Genomic DNA, 14,422 nt, shown 5'->3' on the forward strand with positions numbered 1-14,422 from the left:
TTGGCAAATCTTGAAAAAGCTAAGCAAGGATTTGGTTAGTGCTTGGATGGTAGACTACCCAAGTATTTCAAGGCTGTAGACTAGGCTACAATGTTTTTTAAAAATCCAGAAAAAAACAGTAGCAAACCACTTTCATCTAACTGTAAATACAACAATAAGGACATGTCATCTAGTCACTAGAAATAAAGCTTAACTTTAGACTTGACCATTTCAGCTTTCATTTTTAGATTTTGATACAAGAACTGGAAACAGGAAGCAGATTTTTTTCTTTCTACTGTATTTAGTATTTGTGCGTCTGTGTGTGTGTGTGTGTGTGAGAGAGAGAGAGAGAGAGAGAGAGAGAGAGAGAGGATTTTAAAAGAAAAGGATATCTGCCTCCCCTTTTCTGCTAGATTCTTTAGATTCTTTTTGGGGTGCGACCTGGGATTCTTCTAGCAGCAGTTGATTCTTTTAATGCACCGATGAAACTAAAAAGCGTCAACACAAAACCGAAATCTGTTTGGAGGACGAAAGAACCTTATGTCCCCTACTGTGACAAAATTAAGCTGCTGTTAAACGCTGAAGCTTTCATTTGGTTTCAGCCTCCAGGAGTGGAGAGTGGAAGCACGCAAGCCTTTGATAGCCTTTTAAGGAAGTATTTTGCTAAAACCAAAACAAAACACTGATTCCAAAAAGCAGACTACCTACCTACCTACCTACCTACCTACCAGCTACCTCTCCTGCACGCAAAACCATAGCGTAACTGGTTCAGTCGTAGACTGAACGGCAGATACTAACTGCACGCGACCCTTCCATCTCTATAGCCGACGAATCCGTAGCTACCGTTCCTTTGACGGGGCGGGCTTTATTGCCCTGCCTCAATCATTGGGCATTTCTGACCAAGCGCAGGCGTGAAAGGAGCGAAGGGCCGGCTTTCCTTGTTTCTCTTGCCTTCATTGAAAGGAAAGGGTGCAAATCGCGGAGGCGCGGCTGAGGAGGCTTTCTGCAGGTCTATGGCCGCTTCGATCTCCTTCTACCCTCGTGGCCAGGATAGGAACCGCGGCGGTGATGATTCCAACGCCGCGGCACCAGCACGTGGGCCCGGAAGGCCCCTTCAGCGCCGTATATGAGCCCGCCGAAGACACTTACTTGCTGCTCGACGCTCTGGAGCAGGATGCGGAGGCTCTGAGAAGCGCCCGGTGAGGCGCCGGTTGGCGGGACTGCGCAAGCAAGAGAGGGGGGGAGTTTGGGACTGCGGGTGGGCTGCGTGACGGCACAATAGGCAGTATTGCAGCGGTGCGAACCGACTGTTTCGTCTAGCCTGGTTTAGCGATAGACTTGGCCACAGCTGTGCAGAAGATCCACGGTGCACATTTGATAAACTGCTTTTTATACAGCCAGAAATAAACGTCTAGGAGTTAATAATCACCCAGTGATCCTTGATTGATCTTGAAAAGCTAAGTAGGGTCTAGCAGGATTAATATTTGAATGGGAGACCACCAGGAAAGTCCAGGGCTTGATGGAAAAGTTAAAAAAAAAACTTATTGGGCAAAGGCCATGGCAAGAAGTTGCATGTAATTAGGAGTCAATTTATTTGAAAGGAGATTTTACCTTTTTTGTAACCTGTTAAATCACATCTTATAACTCACCATAAAGTGTATAGTTTCTGGTAACTTCTGCCCTGTGGACTGTATCTATCTTCAAAATAGTATCACCCAAACACACCACTTTGGAAAGTCTTGCCAAAGGAGTACATATTGCATTCTGTTCTGTTGCAGGAGAAGGATTAGAAATGGTTTTGGCTGGGAAGAGTATAAATCAACCTTATGAAAAGAGAGCTGATTTTTCAGTTGAGGTTTCCTGGGAATAAACATGAAACTTCATGCATACAATATATAATTTTTTCCTATGGCTTCTTGATATGGCTGGAATTGCACATAGCTGCAATGACTGAGAATAATTTGTGGCTAGAGAAAATATGCATCTGCAGAATATTAATTTACAAATAAAGTCCAGACATAAACAGATTAAAATCTACAAAAGACATAAACAGAATAAACTCTATAAAATCTAGACTTATGTTACCCTTGAATATAAAATGTTCCCTTATTAATGTGCAAAACAGCATTTCAGATAATTTATCAGTCAGAAATCAGCAAAGTTGAATAATAATAATAATAATAATAAGCTTATAACACATTACTTTGCCGGATGTAATAGAATTTTTAATTTTAAAACAGTTAAAAAATTTATAAACCATGTACATTTTGTATGTAACAGTGTACTCATTTTAATCTCTGTGAACCATTATTTTTATACTCAACATGTTTAGCATTGATATATGCCTTGAGGTAGGATCTGGATCAGGAGTAGTTTCAACTTTTTTGGCTTCAGTTGTTGGACCCAAAGCATTTTACATGTGAGTATTTATATTTGAGTTATATAAGGTAAACAAGAAATAGGGTGCTTTTGATGCATATTTTTTGCTAGTTAAATAATGTAACATAATGTCTTCTTTTAATCTTTAGATATGACTATGAGGTATTATTAAATGTAAATTTATGTGACATCAGTGGTATAATTCTTCACTTGGTAGAAACATTTAGATCAGGGGTTATCAAAGTACGGCCCACGGGCCGGATATGGCCCGCCAGGGTCATTTATCCGGCCCGCCTGCCTGATTGGCTGCCACTGCTGTCTGTCAGAAGCGGAAGTGTTGGGGCTGTGTCAGGAGCTGCAGGCGATGCATGAGGAGGGAGATCGCAGAGCCGGACTATTCTACATGACAGGTATGCCAGGTCCGGCGGCTCTCCTCAAACTATAGTCCGGCCCCCCAACATTCTGAGGGACTGTGAACTGGCCCCCTGTTAAAAAAGTTTGAGGACCCCTGGTTTAGATCAAAGAAATATAGCTTGACATTAAATAGTATATCTGACAGTCCTACAAGATAATGGTTCAGTTCAGAACTGTTGCTTGTATATCACTGTTATTTGCTTTAATATTTGTTCGGTTTAGTACTTTCCTATATACAGTCACGTGCACGTTTAGAATGCAGCACATAAAATAGATGTAACCAGACATGTTGAATTATGATTTACAAATCCTATCAATAAGTTTGATATGGCTTGGTAATAATAGTATCAAATCAAATAGTAATTAAGCTTTATTGAGTATAGTTTTGTATTATATTTCAGTAACAACATTACTTGGAAAGTACAGTAGGGCAAAAAAGTATTTAGTCAGCCACCAATTGTGCAAGTTCTCCCACTTAAAAAGATGAGAGAGGCCTGTAATTTTCATCATAGGTATACCTCAACTATGAGAGACAAAATGGGGAAAAAAATCCAGAAAATCACATTGTCTGATTTTTAAAGAATTTATTTGCAAATCATGGTGGAAAATAAGTATTTGGTCAATATCAAAAGTTCATCTCAATACTTTGTTATATATCCTTTGTTGGCAATGACAGAGGTCAAACGTTTTCTGTAAGTCTTCACAAGGTTTTCACACACTGTTGCTGGTATTTTGGCCCATTCCTCCATGCAGATCTCCTCTAGAGCAGTGATGTTTTGGGGCTGTCGCTGGGCAACACAGACTTTCAACTCCCTCCAAAGGATTTCCATGGGGTTGAGATCTGGAGACTGGCTAGGCCACTCCAGGACCTTGAAATGCTTCTTACGAAGCCACTCCTTCGTTGCCTGGGTGGTGTGTTTGGGATCATTGTCATGCTGAAAGACCCAGCCACGTTTCATCTTCAATGCCCTTGCTGATGGAAGGAGGTGCTCACTCAAAATCTCACAATACATGGCCCCATTCATTCTTTCCTTTACACGGATCAGTCGTCCTGGTCCCTTTGCAGAAAAACAGCCCCAAAGCATGATGTTTCCACCCCCATGCTTCACAGTAGGTATGGTGTTCTTTGGATGCAACTCAGCATTCTCTCTCCTCCAAACACGACAAGTTGAGTTTAGACCAAAACTTTCTACTTTGGTTTCATCTGACCATATGACATTCTCCCAATCCTCTTCTGGATCATCCAAATGCTCTCTAGCAAACTTCAGACGGGCCCAGATGTGTACTGGCTTAAGCAGGGGGACACATCTGGCACTGTAGGATTTGAGTCCCTGGCGGCGTAGTGTGTTACTGATGGTACCCTTTATTATTTTGGTCCCAGCTCTCTGCAGGTCATTCACTAGGTTCCCCCATGTGGTTCTGGGATTTTTGCTCACTGTTCTTGTGATCATTTTGACCCCACAGGGTGAGATCTTGCATGGAGCCCCAGATCAAGGGAGATTATCAGTGGTCTTGTATGTCTTCCATTTTCTAATTATTGCTCCCACAGTTGATTTCTTCACACCAAGCTGCTTGCCTATTGCAGATTCAGTCTTCCCAGCCTGGTACAGGTCTACAATTTTGTTTCTGGTGTCCTTCAACAGCTCTTTGGTCTTGGCCATAATGGAGTTTGGAGTGTGACTGTTTGAGGTTGTGGACAGGTGTCTTTTATACTGATAACAAGGTCAAACAGGTGTCATGACTACAGGTAACGAGTGGAGGACAGAGGAGCCTCTTAAAGAAGTAGTTACAGGTCTGTGAGAGCCAGACATCTTGCTTGTTTGTAGGTGACCAAATACTTATTTTCCACCATGATTTGCAAATAAATTCTTTAAAAATCAGACAATGTGATTTTCTGGATTTTTTTTCCCATTTTGTCTCTCATAGTTGAGGTATACCTATGATGAAAATTACAGGCCTCTCTCATCTTTTTAAGTGGGAGAACCTGCACAATTGGTGGCTGACTAAATACTTTTTTGCCCCACTGTACTTGGTTTTTGTTATTTTATTAATCTTGATATAAAAGTTAACACTGCTCTTTAAAATCGCAAATGAAATATATCCTATCAGGTAAGGCTTCTGAAAAATATGTATACCAGTTACAGGTAGTCCTTGGTTAATGACAGTAATCGGGACTGGAATTTCTGTTGCTAAGTGATGTGGTTGTAAAGTGTGATGACACATGATCACATTGCTTAGCAATGGCAAGCCCTGCAGTCCCCGCTGCTGTTGTTAAGCGAGGTTTGCAGGTTGTTAAGTGAAGACCTCCTTGCAACTTCCTTCTGGCTTCCAGCAACCAAAGTCAGTAGGGAAGCCAGCAGGAAGTTGCAAGTCCCAGGTGGCTCACAAACAGGCCAGCAGGCAGGTAAATGGCTGCTGCCTGGCAATGAGGGTGTGCAGGTGGCCAGGGAGGTGTGGAGTGAGCGCAGTGTTGTTCAGGAATGGTACATGGGGGTGTGCAGGTGGCTGAGGAGGTGCAAGCACAGCTGGGCTCGGTGAAGGTGCAAGGGTCCAGTGTGGCATGAGTGCTGTGAGGCTTGGGGTGGCTGCTGCGGGGGGGGGGGAGAATGCATGCGGCTCTGGCACAGTGCGAACGCAGCTAGACTTGGGATGGCTGCTGCTAGGCGCAGGAGACTTACCCCAGGACCTTGGGACCTTCCTTGCTGGCTTCCCCATTGACTTTGTTTATGGGAAGCTGGCAGGGAAGGTTGTAAATGGTGATCATGTGACCATGAGGTGGTGTAACCATCATAAGTGCGAGCCAAGCACCCAGATCATAATCACGTGAATGCAGAGGTGCTGGGATGGCAGGAAACTCAAGGACCAGTCCTAAGTACCACTTGTTCAGCACTGTCATAACTTGAACAGTCGCTGAACGAGTAGTCATTAACCAAGGAGTACCTGTATTTAATTATGTATTTCATCAGGCCAGGGGCAACTGTGGAAGGAGTCAGAAAAGCTAAGATGGCAGGCATGATTATGCAATCAAAACCCTACCCTTTTATATGTACATGCAATGTTGATAAATGTACAAAATGGGCAAGGCTTCAGTTGCATGGTTGCACCTGTCATCTTGACCTATCCACCCCCCCATGCACATCCCTGGATCAAATCATTAGTCAAATTGACAAATTAAGAAAATTAGATGAACAAAATCTATTATATTTATTATTAGCAAGAAACTGGAGATCAGTGGAAACATTTCTCTTGTGAAATTCAAGGTAGAGATTTTATGCATTCAGTATACAGTAATGGCTAACAGGATTATCTTCTTTTGCAAGGATATGCATACTTAGTAAAAATAGCAATAGAAATTTAGTATCTGATCTAAATTATATATGACCAGTTATTTTCTAAGTTGATCAAAGATAGCTTCTGTTTATTAAAATGTGATTTTGTGCATATAGGTGTACTGATATCAATCCTGAGGCAGGTCTGTGCACAGCAGAGACAGCTAGACACAATAGTGTTCACATTCAGCCAGTAATTACTGACTTGGTGAGATACAAATTATAATTGATTGTTTTGGTCAGCAAGTTTTACAATATGTCATTAATACTCAAATGTCATTTATGTTAAATTGTCTGGTAAGAATTGCTATTCTAAAATGAATGCCTAAAAGTATATCTGTTAATGGAGCTCTTCTGCTTTAGCTATGTACCAGTCAGCTGTTTTCATGACATAATATGTGATCTGCTCTGCCCCGACATTGTTTTCAAGTGACTCACTGTATGTTAGTTAGAATAATGTCAGTGGCACTTGATACCTCAGTGGATTCTAGCTTGCACGTAGAGTGATTGACTAGCAAAAACAGGTAGAAGTTTTGGTGACAAACACCATAGCAGCAGAGCAGTATAAAGCATGGTGTTGGTAGACAAAAGTTATTGCACAATATAATATGCAGCCTCCTTTGCACATTATCTCACGTCCCTTGATAAACCATCATAAGATATTTTTTTTAGGATATGAGTTTTTAATCTTAATTTGAAACATAAAGACCAGAAACGTCAGGTTCAGCCCAAAGAACTCCAAGAGACAGTGCAAATACAGTTCTGTTGTGTTTATTAGCTACAACCTCCAGACAGAAAATCTCGCCAGACTGAACCCTAGTTCCCAAGCCAGCCAGCCACAACACCGTGAATTCCTTAGGGAGGTGCCAGCCTCATCTTGTTGAACTTCCCACGCTCCTGCTGGGGGCTAAGAATATGCTTATCTCCTGAGCCTGGCCTTCATAAGTCCATTCCATCACAAGAAAGCAGATATTGGATAGATGTTTTTAATTGTTTTTCCTGGGCCAAGCTTGTGTGCCTATAGACAAGTGGTGCGTAAATAAGATTTTTTTTTTTTATCTGCGCTCAGTCGTTACCGACTCTGCAGTGACTGCTTGGACGAGTCCTTGCAGTTTTCAAGGCAATTGTTTCAGAAGTGGTTTGCCAGAGCCTCCTTCCTAGAGCAGAGCCCAGCTGGCGAGCGCAGGAGGCAGAGTTTCTGTTGCTTTGCGCCCTTTTCGCGCTTACCGGCAACTGCTCCTGACTCCTTTTGCAAGGCGCCGCCAGCATTTTTCCTCCCACCGGAGTGAGAGTACCCATTTGTCTACTCACGTGAGTTTTCAACCTGTTGGGTTGACAGGAACTGGGGAGGAAACAGGAGCTCACCCTGTTTAACGCGAAGGCTGGACTCGAACCGCTGAAGCGTCGACCATTTCTGGCCGGCAACTTTCAGCGTCATTAAGCCGCTGCGCCACCGCGTCCCCCAGCAAATAAGATGAGCTTGCATTAGATTTTATATGCTTGGCAAAATATGGTGCTACCTCTCCAATACCTGCTTTCTCTTTCCTTCCCTATTACCACTTCCTTTGTTTCATTCAGTTAGATTATGCACCCATAAGAAGGAGCTTGTATCTTTCAATATTTATTGTAGAGAACTCGGATAATTGTATGTGTTATGTAATTGTTAATGTTTTTATTTATGTTTAGGTAACAGGATTGTTGCCACGATTACATGGCAAAGTGGATTTACTGTTATTTAACCCACCCTATGTGGTAACCCCTTCTGATGAGGTATGATCATATGAGATTTAAGAATTCCAATTATCAATATATTGCTTCTGTAAGGTATCATTAGTAATCTACATGTCATATTGAAAAAATTCAACGAGTTGGAAATTGATTAGTATTTAAATCGTTACCTATAAATAGAACATTACCATCGTTAATTTATGCTTTCGCTTGTTCCCATCTTTCTTTTCTTGATACTTGTGGCTTAATCCAAATATCATAGAAGCATAGAATGTAATAATTGAATATACCTTGGAGATTATCTAATCTAGCCCCCTGTCCATTGAAGAAATCCACTACTGTAGCATCTGACAGCCAAAGAAGAGTCTACCACCTCCTGAGAAACACTGACATTGCAGAACAATTCTTAAATATCCATAATGTCCAGTCAATATATATATTATTATTAAGCCTATTCTTCCTTGCCCTGTCTTCTGTAATAACTTTGAACTAATCTATCCCGACTTCTACATGATAACCTTTCAGTTCCTTAGCAGTGTTATGTCTTCCCACGGTTTTGTCTTCTCCAGGCTAAGTATACAGGTAGTCCTTGGCTTACAACCATTCAGTCACTGTTCAAAGTTATGGCAGTGCTGAATGAAGGGACTTATGACTCGTGCCTGAAGTTACAGCTGTTGCAGTGCCCCTGCAGTCATGTGATCAAAATTCAGGCACTTGGCAACCCTCCCGCACTTATGACCACAGGGGCATGTCCTTTTTTTCCAGGATAAAAGCAGCAGTGCTGTGCCCCCCCCCCCATTCATTAGTGTAAGTCTGCAGGCAATGGCTTCTCGCCTTAAAAATTTTTGTTGTTGTTCAGTCATTAAGTCATGTCCGACTCTTTGTGACCCCATGAACCATACTGCGCCAGGCCTTCCTGTTCTTCACTGCGTCCCTGAGTTTGCTCAGTTTCATGCTTATGCCTTAAAAAATATCTGCTACCAAAGGATGACCAGAAGGCACAAGGCAAACCTGAATGGGAGTGCAAGTTCCTTGCTTCCTCCTCCTCATCCAACCCTCTGATTTGGAAAAAAGACCTCGAAGAGGGTTCAGGCTTCGGGTTCCTTGCAGCCAACAAGCACACAACCAAGGCTTGCCAGCAGAGCAAATGCAGCCTCCCACGTGGGACTCTGTTCCCGCAAGGACCGCCACCTTCTTTGTCTCCCCATCCAAGGAGAGCGCGCCTGTCCCTAAAAGGCCAACCTCCAGGCGGATTCAACTCCTGCAAGATGCTTCCCAAGGCAAACGCCATTTGCACTGTGGAAAAAAAAAAAAAGTAAAAAGCAGCCCCTGAGCCACAGCACACCAAAACTCACTTCAGTTCTGATCCACGTGTGCGGCTGAGACAGCTTTTTGGTGCTGTACAGCTCGGGCTGTTTTTGTGTGTTGGGGGGGGAGGTTTCCCCCCTTGCAGTGCAAAGCCACAGCCCAGCCCAGGAGCAGGGCACAAAGCGGCTTTTTGGCACACGCAGCTCTAGGGTTTTTGTTTTTTTTTTTTCTTCGCAGCGTGAAACCCAGCCTCAGCCCAGCCGCCAGGCCAGGCATGCCTCATCAGCAGTAGAAGAAAATAGCAAAGGTCAGCTGGGGTGGCAGAGCGCACAGGGCAGCAGTCTCAGAGTGCAGGGTGGCGAGGGGGCTGCGGCTTCCCAGGGCATGGCGAGCAGCCCCAGAGCCGCACAGTTGCTGCCCCACAAGGCAGGCTTCAGGGTGGCCAAAAGGGCAGAGATGGAGGGAGATAGGTGGGTGGAGGGAGTTGGAGGCAGTCCCTTACCTTACTGAGGGAGGGACCAAGCCTGGAATGGCTTGGGGTGTGTACTCACTTAACGACCCGTGATTCTCAGTTAACAACGGCAACCAGGACTGCTGGGATTGCCATCGTTAAGCAATGCAGTTATGTGACATCTTTATGACCTCATCATTTAGTGACAGAAATCCCGGTCCTGATTGTAGTTATAAATCAAGGACTACTTGTATGCAGTGCCTCCATCTGTTCTTCATTTTTTTTTCCTTCCAGTCACCTTACTATCTTGGTTGCTCTCCTCTGGAAATGGGTCACTTGGTCATTGTCTTTCCTAAAATATGGTGGCCAGAACTTGATTCAGGTCTAACCAGTGGTCTCACCAGCGTAAGATACCTTGCCATGTGTACAGCAAAAGAATAGCCTCCTTGGATTACACACACTATTTAAATTTCTACATGTTTGTATCTGTACACACACACATTTCCTTCTCATTAATCATTATAAAAGATGATTCCTTATAAAATTCTGAATGGGTAAAATGGAATTTTCCATATTTTATTTGTTCTAGATACAAAGTCATGGAATAGAGGCAGCCTGGGCTGGAGGTAAAAATGGCAGAGAAGTTATGGATAGACTCTTTCCACTGGTGTCAGACTTATTATCAGCAAGAGGATTATTTTACCTAGTTACCATTAAAGAAAATAATCCAGGTAGCCATGTCTCAATTTCTTCTTAAATATTGTAGAAGTTGATTGTCATGCAAAATACTTGTTAATAGTTATGTAAAATCTTTCAGTCCCAGGAGAAAATTCTATTTCAAATTAGATTGTAGTAGATGGCAGGTCTGAGCTTTTATTTATTTGTTTGTTTATTTATATTTCAAATTTGTCACAGCCCATCTCACTGTGGGGTGACTCTGGGTGGTTTACAGTAAAAATAGAATAAACATTAATTAAAATTTTTAAAAATTAATTAATTAAAATGTACTAAAAAACAAACTTCCTTTATTTTCCTTTATGATACTTCCAAGAGGCTGATGTTTAATTAGGTGTTAATAAACTCAGGGAGCATTGTCAAGGCGCCAGCCATCCCTAGGGTCGATTGTATCTTTCCTCACCCCATGCAAACTGGCAAAGCCAAGTCTTCAATTCCCTCTGAAAAATTGGGAGGGTAGGGGCCCACCTCACCTCTTGGGGGAGAGTATTCCATAGGGCAGGGGCAACAGCAGAGAAGGCTCTCCTCCTCGGACCCACCAGTCGACATTCTCTCACTGATGGGATCTGCAACATGCCTTTTCTGCCAGACCGGGTGGGACAGGTCAATGTAATGGGGATGAGGTTGTCCCTCAGGATTATTTATTATCTGTGTTACTATGCTGCATTAAATACTACCAATGAAAGGACATAGAAGTCCTTTCAAATCAAGAGACTTATTATAATGAAGATGAAATGGAGCACAGAGACTTTTTATGGCATCCATACATTTAGCACAGATTAACTTGTTTAGCCTGCACTGAAAATACAGGGCTGTGGTCAGCACAGGACATTGAGAATGGGATCAAAAGAAATAACCTAACTTCCCTTTTATTATACAAAGATCTTTCATATATATATAACACATGAAGATGGCTCCAGTGAACTGCCATTTTTTCCCCAAGATTCAGTTAGGTTAGCAGTGAGTAAGGCCAGTTGTTGTTTTAAACTGATGATAATCTCTTGTTTTGAATTGCAGATGAAATTATTAAAATACTGCAGGAATGTGGTTTAAATGGCAATAAAGTAATTTCCAGACAAGCAGGAAGGGAATATCTTTCAGTACTGAAATTCTACAAACCCTGAAGATGGCCTCTGGAGGAATCTTCATATAGTGGACTCTTTGTTTTAAAATGTTGTATTGGATTAAATTTAAATTTAATTAAAATTAAATTCTAATTACTGCCAACAAGTGCACATTAACATATTAGCTACTTAATCAATTCAAGAATATGTATATTTTCATGTCTGTAAAACCAAAATTTTAACAACATTGAAGTGGAAAGTAAAATAAAACATTGCATAAACATCATTACAGTCCTGTCAGTACAAGTAATTAGGAGAGAGATCCTGAGTATTGTCTTAAGTTGCTTATCTTGAGTTTCAGAGATTCTGAATGATGGACTTGCCTTGGAATTCATTCTCTCTTGTTTCTGTCGCGTATTCCGACTTCAGGGAAATGCAAGGTACATGTTTAGGTAAATACAGTTGTTTCAAGTTTGAAATAGCTGTTTAAAGTTGAAATAGCTGTTTCAACCTTACTAGAAATGTTTCAAGTTTAGAATACTTATTGAATAATCAGAATACTTAAGATATGGTTGGAACAGTGGTTTCAAACTTGAATGTTTAAATTCAAAATCTTTTGCACATCACTAGTCCCTACTACAGTACTAAGAACTGCTACAGGCTGTACTAGGCGGCTCACAAAGTTGTTTGCCGCTACTTCAAATCTAAAAGACAGCTTGATGCATTTGTGCCACAGATCCATTTGTGGGTATCTGTACGTGTGTATGTATCCCTTTCATTTGGAACCTTTGATACCAATTCTAATAATGATCTCTAACTGAGCAAACTATTACAGGAAATTGCTCTTCGTGCTGCTAAAAACCTTTTGACCTCAACAGGACTTTCTTATGAATAGTTATGTAAGACAGGAATACACTACATCTTGAGCCCAAGATCAAAAACTGTTACATGTCACTCATTTCTACATTTTATATCTAAATACTTTAATGCAAAGATAGTAAATAATACTCATACAAACTTTTTAGTTTGAACTCTTTATTAGTAAGTGAAGAAATTAAGGTTTCACTGCTCAGTCCAAGTATGATGATTTCAATTGTTTCTTTAGGTTCACTGAAGCAGAAACATATATATCAGAAGAAAGTCTCTCGACAAAGTGGGCAAGTAGATTTGTTGCTAGATGTAAACCATTTGTACTAGAGGAATTCAGAAAGCAAATATTTAGAAAAATCTGGCATTTCATACTAAAAACTAGCTAGCTAGCCAAGTTTGAATACTTACAGCGTCTTTAAATCTACCTCTAAAGATAGATTTTCCTTTAATATTCAGCAGTAAGAATATCCTTTTTTTGCACACCACTAGTCCCTACTACAGTACTATAAGTGCCTATTTATAGTAAAGTATTTTCACAGAATAGTCTAGTATGCTCACAACTCTTTTTCACAAGCCAGATTCCTTTAAGTGCTGATCTACATCAAAGGTCTACCACCTGAGGCATGAGTTTCCATAGCCCTTCTAAAAACAGCAAATAATTTCAATTTAAAGGATCCCATTATTTGCTTTAAGAGATACGATACCTTTACATACTTAGCAATATAAATAAACTATGTTTTCTTAGGCTATTTATTAAACATTGATATGACTATTATTAGTATCATTAAAGCCATGTACATTTCAGACTTGTTTTTCTTCAAAAATATAGTCTAGATACATACCAGACAGGCTGAATGGAACTTTTTCTTGCATGTTCTGCAAGCTTTTTTGGGGAGGGAGTAGTTAGAACCATGTATAACTGAGAAACAGATCATGCAGTCTTCAACACCCTCAAAACGTTTATCCACATTGTTTTTCCACAATGCTAACCCTTCCATAATGCTTCCATTCTAAAGAGAGACATTTTCCCATTAATGCATTATTTCAACTTTTTGCAGTATTCAGTGAAATTTCTATCCCAATTTTCTATCTTGTCTTTTACAATGTCCTGTAAATGCATGTATATAATATATAGTAAGGTTTCTTTATTTGTGTATTGAATAATCAGTTTGGTCTACTTATGAAATTTAGCTTCAATAACTGTAGGTAAGAAATGTTACCTTTTTAATTAAATTTATAATTTAAATTAAATTATGAAATACTGCTGTTGTTTAAAAGGAAAGTGTTTGGTGTGGAAATCAGACTGAAGAATCTTCCACTCAACAGGTATTTCAGTCCAAATTAATTTGTCTCCTGTCTCCTTTCATTAATCCAAAGACATTAATGAACAGATTTAAACTGAGGGTTAACAAAATTTGAAAAAAAAAATTAAGGTCAAAAACTAGACGAATTCATGAAATCAAGAGGAGCCAAGCTCAACCTAAAGGAACTTCAAAAATAGTAAAACTGTGAAGGTGCCAAGCAAGTTGACAAGTATAATTTTCTGCCTTGTCTTCTTCTTTCTACACTCAGTAATTGAGTAGGTCTCTGCAACACTGTGATTTGAAGGGAAAACTGTCTTGGGAGTTGGCAACTTCTTAAACCAAATATGTATTTTCCTGTGATACTGTTACAGCAGCAGGGATCAGTTATGTGATCTGGGAAGAAATGTAAGTACTTTATAAACTGGCCAACAGGTACTATATTGGTGCCTCTATGACTCATGGGCATCTTTTTCCCTTTCAAGTACTGCAAGTACCTGTTATTTAGAGCAGATCTAACTTACATAACCTGTGAGTAACATAGAACAAGGACTCAACCATGTCAGTGTTTTCAAAGTCAAGACTATATGAAAAAGTACCTGATGAGTGAGGTAAGTGCTGAGCTGTAGCATCCAATTGCGCCATTGCTGAACTGCTACACCAACCCTTTTCCCACTCTCTACAGCTATGGAGCCCAAAGGATAATTTGGGGGAAGCTGTATAATCAGTTCAATGAATATATCATCAACTGAGTAAGTAGCAATGACTTCTCGAGTGGCAGATCGAGCTTTTACCTGTAAAAAACAAAAATGTTACTATTTGCTATTATTGCAACAAGGTTTTGATACTACTGCTTACTTTAAA

The 14,422-nt window shown here is 40.7% G+C and overlaps 2 protein-coding genes across 4 annotated transcripts in view; one reads left to right on the forward strand and one right to left on the reverse strand.

Moving 5' to 3' along the window:
- Nucleotides 1–891: 891 nt before the first annotated feature.
- HEMK2 (HemK methyltransferase 2, ETF1 glutamine and histone H4 lysine) lies at nt 892–12,412 on the forward strand. Of its 3 annotated transcripts, XM_088144611.1 has the most exons (7): nt 892–1,178; nt 2,312–2,398; nt 6,219–6,309; nt 7,788–7,871; nt 9,375–9,444; nt 10,178–10,319; nt 11,341–12,412. In XM_088144611.1, exons 1-6 carry the CDS (start codon nt 1,048–1,050, stop codon nt 10,216–10,218), a joined length of 504 nt encoding a protein of 167 aa, XP_088000737.1. In that variant the 5' UTR covers nt 892–1,047; the 3' UTR covers nt 10,219–10,319; nt 11,341–12,412. The 3 variants fall into 3 exon arrangements, with proteins under 3 accessions (XP_088000737.1, XP_007441798.1, XP_088000738.1); XM_007441736.3 differs by lacking the exon at nt 9,375–9,444; XM_088144612.1 differs by lacking the exons at nt 9,375–9,444; nt 10,178–10,319.
- The window catches only part of LTN1 (listerin E3 ubiquitin protein ligase 1), a 33,412-nt gene continuing 31,395 nt past the window's right edge, over nt 12,406–14,422 (reverse strand). Inside the window, exons 28-30 of the mRNA XM_088144610.1 lie at nt 14,158–14,352; nt 13,100–13,267; nt 12,406–12,580 (exon numbers count right to left, since the gene is read on the reverse strand). Coding sequence (XP_088000736.1) covers nt 12,518–12,580; nt 13,100–13,267; nt 14,158–14,352 — 426 coding nt within the window. The 3' untranslated portion in view covers nt 12,406–12,517. The remainder of the gene's footprint in view (nt 12,581–13,099; nt 13,268–14,157; nt 14,353–14,422) is intronic.

This window comes from Python bivittatus, unplaced genomic scaffold, assembly GCF_059951505.1.
Source record: "Python bivittatus isolate LINGU-HERP-01145 unplaced genomic scaffold, Pbiv_v1 ctg000350_np1212, whole genome shotgun sequence".
Classification (NCBI taxonomy): domain Eukaryota; kingdom Metazoa; phylum Chordata; class Lepidosauria; order Squamata; family Pythonidae; genus Python; species Python bivittatus.

What these genes read in the sequence shown, in the direction of transcription:
- HEMK2 (XM_007441736.3), top strand. Translation starts at nt 1,048, where the DNA reads ATGATTCCAACGCCGCGGCACCAGCACGTGGGCCCGGAAGGCCCCTTC. An exon ending in GGACCCAAAGCATTTTACAT is followed by an intron (nt 2,399 to 6,218) that starts GTGAGTATTTAT and finishes TTGTGCATATAG; the next exon opens with GTGTACTGATATCAATCCTG. An exon ending in TGGTAACCCCTTCTGATGAG is followed by an intron (nt 7,872 to 10,177) that starts GTATGATCATAT and finishes TATTTGTTCTAG; the next exon opens with ATACAAAGTCATGGAATAGA.